At 38.4% G+C, this 8,238-nt stretch overlaps 1 protein-coding gene across 1 annotated transcript; it reads left to right on the forward strand.

The window, feature by feature from the left end:
* Positions 1 to 5,248: 5,248 nt before the first annotated feature.
* LOC111891264 (uncharacterized) lies at positions 5,249 to 7,833 on the forward strand. Its single transcript, XM_023887326.3, has 2 exons — positions 5,249 to 5,384; positions 5,524 to 7,833. The coding sequence occupies exon 2, from the start codon at positions 5,528 to 5,530 to the stop codon at positions 7,694 to 7,696; it is 2,169 nt and encodes a 722-aa protein (XP_023743094.1). The 5' UTR covers positions 5,249 to 5,384; positions 5,524 to 5,527; the 3' UTR covers positions 7,697 to 7,833.
* The last annotated feature ends 405 nt before the right edge of the window (positions 7,834 to 8,238 follow it).

Below are 8,238 nucleotides of genomic sequence, written 5' to 3' on the forward strand. Positions count from 1 at the left end.
GGCCCTGCTAGCCGCTACTACATGAATCCAAGGTGTTAGGCTTTTTAGCCTGACCTACCAATGTTTGTGCCTGCTCCGGCTTTCGCTTGGTGCGGAAGTCCAACTCCATCACCCGCTCACGGGCCTTCTTTACCATCTCATTCAGGGTTTTACACCCTGTGAAGCTCACAAACTCTGAGATATCATCCCTCAACATGGAATGATACCTTGTCCTTGTCATGCGCTCATCCGTAGCGTACTGTGGGATTAATAAAACTCATTCCTGAAACTTAGCGGTGATCTCCACCATGGTCTCGGTAGGCTGCTGAAGGTCATGAAACTCCCACACAAGCCGTTGCACCTCAATAGGTGGTCCAAACTCCACATCGAATTGTCGAACAAACTTGGCCCATGTCATCTCAGCCACATCGACAGCTCCCACTTGGCTAGTCACCACTCCCCATCAGTCTCGGGCTCTGCCTCTCAGCATACTTAAAACAAAACCCATCTTTTACGCATCAGGGCAAGAACTCGTGCACTGGGCATTCTCAATATCCGCCACCCAGCATCGGTTAACAATGGGGTCCCTAACCCTAAAAAACTTCAGCGCCCCGCACGCCTTGAACTCCCAGAATGAGGGAGTTCGGGCCCCGACCTGGCCCGTAGCAATCTCGAATTTCAATGACCTAATCCTCTCCTCCGTAATCTCCATCATACCCTCCTTGACCATCCAAAAGATAACTGGGGTAGTTTCAAGGATGCCCCTCGTCACCTTGGCTGTAATGAGCTCGTGCAACCTCTCATCAACGGGCTCAGTACAAATGCCCGATCCGGATCCAGATCCTGATCCTGATCCCCCTGCTCCCAATCCAATGAATCCATGTCAACTCGTCGAGTCACCTAAGTGATTCGTTGAGTTCAACAAATGTCCATAAAAATAAAAGTTAATGTAGTCCCAAAACCCTAATTCTTCACTGCACTCATTCAGAATCTCGAAAATGGGTAAACCCTACATGACTCGTCGAGTGAACTAAGGGACTCGACGAGTTCCTCCGGTCCTTTTTGTTTTTAGCCATTTTCAGTGGGATCTAAGGTCCCAAACTTCAGATCCACCTTCCCCCAGTGCAGTTACCATGTAAAGTTGCAAACTTTACTTGCATGCAAGGCCTCACAAGGCTAAAACATCAAAAATAAGTTCCCTACAAGGTTTTAGCGCATGGAAAGGGTCTAGGCTGGATAAAGTGAGCAACTTTATGTGATTAGGGACCTAGAAGGTCCAGATCTGGAACCATATCCTTGTGATAAGTCCAAATCCAAGTAAGACCCCATTTTGCACCAAAAGTGTCCATTTACTTATAAGAAAAGGGATCTAAGCAACTAAAGATCAAGGTAATGACTTTATACCTCAAGATGGTTGCCAATACAGAGTAAGTCTCGGATCTACTGCTTCTCTCCTTGGTCCTTCTTCTTCACGCTCCACAATCTTTCACAACCACACCAAAAATGCTCACAAAAGCTCTCTCTCCCGCTCAAGAAGGTGCAAGGTCCAACTAGGGTTTTCTATGGCTAATGAAGTGGTAAGGGAGGCCACAAGAGGTGGGTTATGTTCTTTAAATAGGGTGCAAAACCTAAAAATTAGGGTTTTCCTTTACAACACCTACTCATTGAGTCGGGACCTTCCGACTCGTCGAGTAGGATTTAAAATCCTCATCCTTATACGATCTCTACTCGACGTGTTGGAGCTCCTCAACTCGTCGAGTCAATGCACAAAACCTTAAAAATTAGATAAATTAAATAATACCTGGAACAGGTGTTACATACATAACCTCTAAAAGAATAATATCTGAAAATAGATGTTACAACTCTCCACCACTTGAACTAAATTTCGTCCTCGAAATTCGTTGCCATAAATAACTCAGGATAATGTCTCCGCATTTTCTCATCTGTTTCTCAAGTCCAGTCTTAACCCTTACGGTGTTGACATTGCACCTTCTATAGCTGAATCACCTTGTTGAGTAAGGTCTTCGACTTCCTCTCCAAAATAGCAATCGGTCTCTCGACATAGTTCAGGCATTCGTAGACCTAAATTTCATCCAAAGGAACCATGGAAGTCACGTCCACAACACACTTCCTCAACTAGGAGACATGGAAAGTACTATGGATCTGACTGATCTCCTCAAGCAAATCCAAACGATATGCTACCTTTCCCACCTAGGAAAGGAACTGAAATGGTCCAATAAATCTAGGGCCTAACTTGCCCTTCTTCCGAAAACAGATAACACCCTTCCAAGGCGACACGCTCAACAATACCACGTTCCTAACCTGGAACTCTAACTCAAAATGACATATGTTAGCATAACTCTTCCACCGGATCTGCAGTATCTAAAGTCTCTACATTACCTATATTACATGGTAAATGAGCTCTGTAGTCTTGAGCACCATCTCCGTGCTCCTCATGAATCTATGACCTACCTCCCCTAATAGATCGAGGTTTGTCACTTCCTCATATTGAACATCGAAAGAGGTACACAAATACTTGAATGGTAGTTGTTATATGAAAAATCTGCCAAGGAGAGATAAGAATCCTAAATCCCGCCAAAATAAATAACATAAGACCTCAACATATCCACAAGAGTCTTAATGGTCATCTCGCTCTATCTATCGTTATGACGGTGATATGTTGTACTAAAGTGAAGTCGAGTACCTAACTCCTCGTGAAACCGCTTCCAAAACCTGGAAGTAAACGTCACATCCCTGTCATAAACCACAGAAACTAGCATGCCATGTCGAGACACAATCTCATGAACATAAATATGAGCCTACTCTCCATTCAAGAACTCTCTTGAATAGAAGTAAAGTGAGCGATATTGGTTAATCGATCTATGATGCCCCACATAGCGACCGAACCTCGAGCAGTGGCAGCTTCGTAATAAATTCTATGGTAATCTGCTCTCACTTCCATAGCAGGATATCCAAAGGCTGAATCTTGTTGTGAGGCTTCTGATGCTTAGCCTTGACTTTCCTATAGGTCAAACATCTACTAACATACCAAGCTATGTCCTGCTTCATGCAGAGCCACCGATAATCATGCCTCAAATCCATATATATCTTCGTTGCCCCTAGATGAATCGAGAACTTAGACTTATGATCCTCCTCCATCAATGTCTCCCGAATCATACCTAAATAACGAACCCAAACACTGTCGTGAAGAGTCAACAAACCATGGGTGTCGATATCCAAAGTTGAAACCTGACCAACTACTCTCTCGCTCTTCTAACTCTCCTCCTTAATAGCCTCTACACAAATATCTACCAGGAGTGTAACACCCATTTGCTGGCTTCCGATATGTAATTTTTTTTAATTTTTAAAAAAGAATAAATAATAATAATAATAATAATAATAATAATAATAATAAATGGAATATATTAGTCTAATGGTATAATTGCAATTTCTAGAAAAAATTTTATGTAAAGAGAATTCAAATTTGGGGGAAGTTTTGCTAGCATGTATAAGTTCAAGGAACAAATCCGGAAATTGAATTTTCTCCTTCTCCATTAAATAACAACGCATCACAACTGCCTTCTTCCCTTCCTTTAACAATGAAGAGTTTGTGATACTCTGCTTGGTAAATAGGGTGGTCCGTGATTGTCATGGGCCCGTCACTTTCACTACATCAATGTGGATTGCCTCGCGAAATAGCAATAGAAATTTTCTAGACATTTGTAATTGGTGACTTAATTAGAAAACATCTTGCTTCTAACATAGGAGTTGCTAAAAGTCAAATTTGGAAATAAATAAATAAATAAGATTGTATGGGAAATACTTCAGTAAATTTTAGAAGACCATCCTATATTGCTGAATAAAGCGCCTACTTTACATAGATTGGGATAATTAGGGAAAGGATAACTTTATTTAAAAGATATATACCATGAAACATGGAAGTTTAAATAGTTCTTACAAATGGTTACATAAAATACGACATCAAATTTAGGCAACATAAATTCAGTTTAATGGAGAGAAACTTCACATTTGGATAGCCCCTACTGTTATCGTTGCTGATTAGATACATACGATTCTCTTTCCCATTCGTTCCTCTTTCTCCAACATGAGTCCACGGCCAACGTCAAGCCCCCTTTCTTTCATTCATACCGGACACCAATTAATATCGCCGCCACCATCCATTCTCCCCCGTGTCATCTCCCGGTCGAGTTGCAACACCCTCATGCTGTCGGAACCTTAGGCGATGCTAGAAGAGAAACCAAGAATGTTGGAACCCTAGGTGAGGATAGAAGAGAAAACCAATAAGGATGATAGTGGAAAGGACAAACAGAGAAAACGAAGGTCGAAAGGGAAACGATGATTCTGCGGGGAAGGAGACAACTAGAGAGGAGCTAGGTTTTTCTTTTAGATCTAAGAATTAATAACCAAGGACTTCTTTTCATTAGGTGGTAAGGAAACAACAAGCCCTATATATTTCATATATTACATGGATATTAAATCTTACTAAATGATGCAAAGTGACATTTTAAACCCGGTAATAAGACTTTATTCTTCTAGGAAACAAGAAAAAACTTTACGGACCTATTAAACAAATTGCAAATTCATCGATGGACCAAAATGACATTAACCCTTAAAATTTATAAACAACAACTAAAAAAATATATATTACAGTTTAATATTTCACAGACAAATCTTGTGATAAGAAATACATATTTAAAGTATTATATTCGATAAAACTTTGTAATTTATTAAAACAATACTTTAGTAAATTTATTAATGTATATATTAAAAATAAATAATAAAATATTATTCGTTTTTATTGTATAAACGACAATCAATCCAAAATCTTAAATAATAATTCGGTTTTATTAAAAATCAATCAAAAAATCTAAATATCTCAAATTGGACCAATAGGTTTTATTCCATCTATAAATTAACCAAACATCAATAAATCTAAATACCAGCGATTTCCTTTCCCTCCTTTTTCTATTATTTCTTCTCTTTTGTGTCTATGTTCATTCGATTCAGCATTGCTTGACTATGTTTATTGGTCAAGCCTCGTGGTGATCAGATCTGTTGTGTTCAACATAAAAGGTGAAGTCAGTCAATTCAAATTAACTCTCTATTTCTAAGGAGGCCTAATAACTAATAAGGTTTTGTTATTCTTCCTGTTACTATATTTATTTTGACTAAAGCTCTAGCAACATCATGCGTTTACTTTGGGTCAAACTTTATCTACATTAATTATCCTGCTTCCAAGTTCCAACCACCTGCTTACATCTAGAATTGTCAAGCCCCAGAGAAGTAAAGGGGATGGAAATTACACAAACAGGCTAAAAATGGAAAATAGAATTCTGATCACGGATTTCTGGAAATATCTTTCTAGCTTCTCGCTAGTTTTTTTGGTACTTTCATCCATATTTTCGTTGATTAAACAAAAATATTTCTTGAACTCCGATGTATGTAATACTATGTATATATATCAGGCATCAGTTAGCTATTGTATTGCTAAATCAAGTTAACTCTTCATTTTCTCTGGTCCAGCAAGATGACATGGACATCACCTACAGACGCTATGCCATGGGTGGGATTGTATATTTGTGCAGCATCTCTGGTTTGCACTCTAGCAATGGCAGCCGATGTCTACCGAGGCTTTCAACAATGGAAGCTCTGGTTTCCATGCAGATTTTTTACCATCAACTCTGTTTCCATTACACTGATAGCAATATCAACGAAGCTGCCCGTAGATCTAAGCAGTGCCTTGACAGGACATGAGATTGAAGCAAAGTTTGTGAGTATCACTTTCTTGGTCATCATGTTAGCCAACTTTCTCCCATCTTTAGGTCTTATGAATGACAAGGAACTTCTGCTGAATACCGTGGCCTTATGTATCCTCATGCTCACCATTACTGTAAATATGTTGATCCAAGTTATTAGTGCTTCAGCGAGTTTGTCAATCGCCACAATAATCCTTTTATTTATACTACCAATTCCATGGCCAATTTCAGTAGCCTTGACAGTTTCAGCATCTAGAAGAGTTTTACAACAACGATACAAAGAGTTACACATTTTGGCTTCTAATCATCAAGATATAAACTTCTCCAGCAAGGGACTCATACGATATGTTAAAAAGTATTGGATGATGGCAGAGACTGGTAACCCCCAATTTGCAATTGCTTGTTCACCAGTTTCTACTGCTTTTGGGGTTCTATGCTCAATCCTTGCTTCCATTTCAGTTTTTATTTTGATAGACCAGTTTGTTGATAAATCAAATTTTCGGAATGATGCATCAGATTATAAGTGGTCAATCAGTGCAATTATTATCTTGCAATCAATTGGGGTGATAATAGGTAGTATAGCACCAATTTTCAGATGTTTGACTGCCTCCAGTCATTTCAACCTCTCCATGAAAGGGAACATGCATCATCTAAACGTGTTCCGAGTCGAGAAGTATTGGATAAAAAGGCTTCAGCTGTGGAAAAGCAGCCCTGTCCCTACGCATATCCCAAGCCACCATTGCAAGAAGGTTTTTCATAATATCCGAAATATGATTTTGAACTTTTGTATAGCACTTCAGATAATGATTATAGTTACATGTAACATGATAAGTCTTATTCCCAGATGTTTTCTTATCTTATTCTCATGTTGTTACTATTTCGGCAAGTATTTCTTGAAAAGGTTTATAGAAGAACCAAATGCATCTGATTGCAATGCGATATCAGAAATGGAAGAATATAGTGATTATGTCCTACAGATTGATCCGGATGTGAAGCTTTCAACGAGAATATTACGAAATGCGCTCAACTCTATAAATCGACTTCTTTGCGAGTCTGAAAAGAAAGATTCAAGGAATCTTATGAAGCTTCTCGAGAAATCTACAGGATTCAACGGAGTAGTAGAGTTCGACAATGAACAGGTCCCACCTTTACATCTGGAAGAAACCCAGAATTGCTGGAGCCTAGTAGCAGTGACACTAACTGCCATTGCCCTTGCACTCCCCAAAATTGCAAACTGCCATGTCAAGGGGTTACTTTCAAGTATGAGGGAAGGTCTCCAATTTGTAAAACATATGGAAGAAAGCCTCAATGCAAATGATGAGTTGGTAAAGGCAAGAAAAGCAGCAAGACGTGTGTGGACAGACGTTGAAGTATACTGCAAGTGGCTACAAATTGATCTTCAAAAGACTGCTAGAAATGGAAAAACTTCAAAGGAGACTCTTCAATGGTTGGGTGATGAAGCTGCGAAAATTGTGATACAGTTTAAGATAAGGAAAAATGTAAGTCTGGATCACTCACTTCATAAGTTCATTGCTGCGAGTTCCATGTATAGAATCAGTCAAACCATACTGCTTCATTGCAATGAGCAAGAAAATTGGCCAACAGATGAGGAACTGTTTGAGTTTATATCAACCATTATTGCAGATCTGCTATGTGCTTGCTTTACCAGCTTACCACGTGTCATAACTATGAAGTGCCACGAGGATGCAATAGAGAAAAGGGAAGAGAGCATTCAAATTGCAGCTCAGCTTCTTGGTAGATCCAAAAAGATCCTGAAATTGCTTAAAAAACACCAACTTCCCAACTTAGACATGGAGTCAATGGGGTATATTGATAAGTGGCATGCATTATCTAAGAGTCAGATACCCAACGGTAATTCAGCAAGGATTCAACCAGCTTCTTCAAGTTCTAATGCATCTTTCGTAGTAACTATTATATAACAAGTGTGTGTATCTATTAACTGTGTACTCAAGAAATAAAATGAGGGTCCTTAGGATTTAGCATATCCAGAATTTACTCATTATTAGTGTTACAAATCTCAATAGTGGTATTAGCATGAAATCTTGTTGATTTCAAGTTTCTTAGGATCGTATCTTTTTGTTTTACTCTTTCTTTCTTGAAAAAAGAAATTGTGGTTTATATATATATATATATATATATATATATATATATATATATATATATATATATATATATATATATATATATATATATATATATATATATATATATATATTGTGAATGTCAACTTCTCATAAACTTTTAATTTAAGAATTATAAACTTAATAAAAAGTTTTAGTTTTCATTAAGCACCTCCCCGAAGGTATACCTAGTACCTACAATGACACCCGGAAGATTTTATGACCCCAAGTTAGAAAGTATGCGTATTGAAGATAAATACATCCAACCGGCCTGTAGGTTGTAGCTAAGAGAACCCCACGGTTTTACAAGGAGATTCAAAAGGAAGAAGATAAGGATTAAG

Source organism: Lactuca sativa, chromosome 1 (assembly GCF_002870075.4).
Source record: "Lactuca sativa cultivar Salinas chromosome 1, Lsat_Salinas_v11, whole genome shotgun sequence".
In the NCBI taxonomy this organism is placed as follows: Eukaryota; Viridiplantae; Streptophyta; class Magnoliopsida; order Asterales; family Asteraceae; genus Lactuca; species Lactuca sativa.

Bases quoted from the DNA above. Each gene is read 5' to 3' on its own strand.
- LOC111891264 (XM_023887326.3), top strand. From the start codon at position 5,528: ATGACATGGACATCACCTACAGACGCTATGCCATGGGTGGGATTGTAT.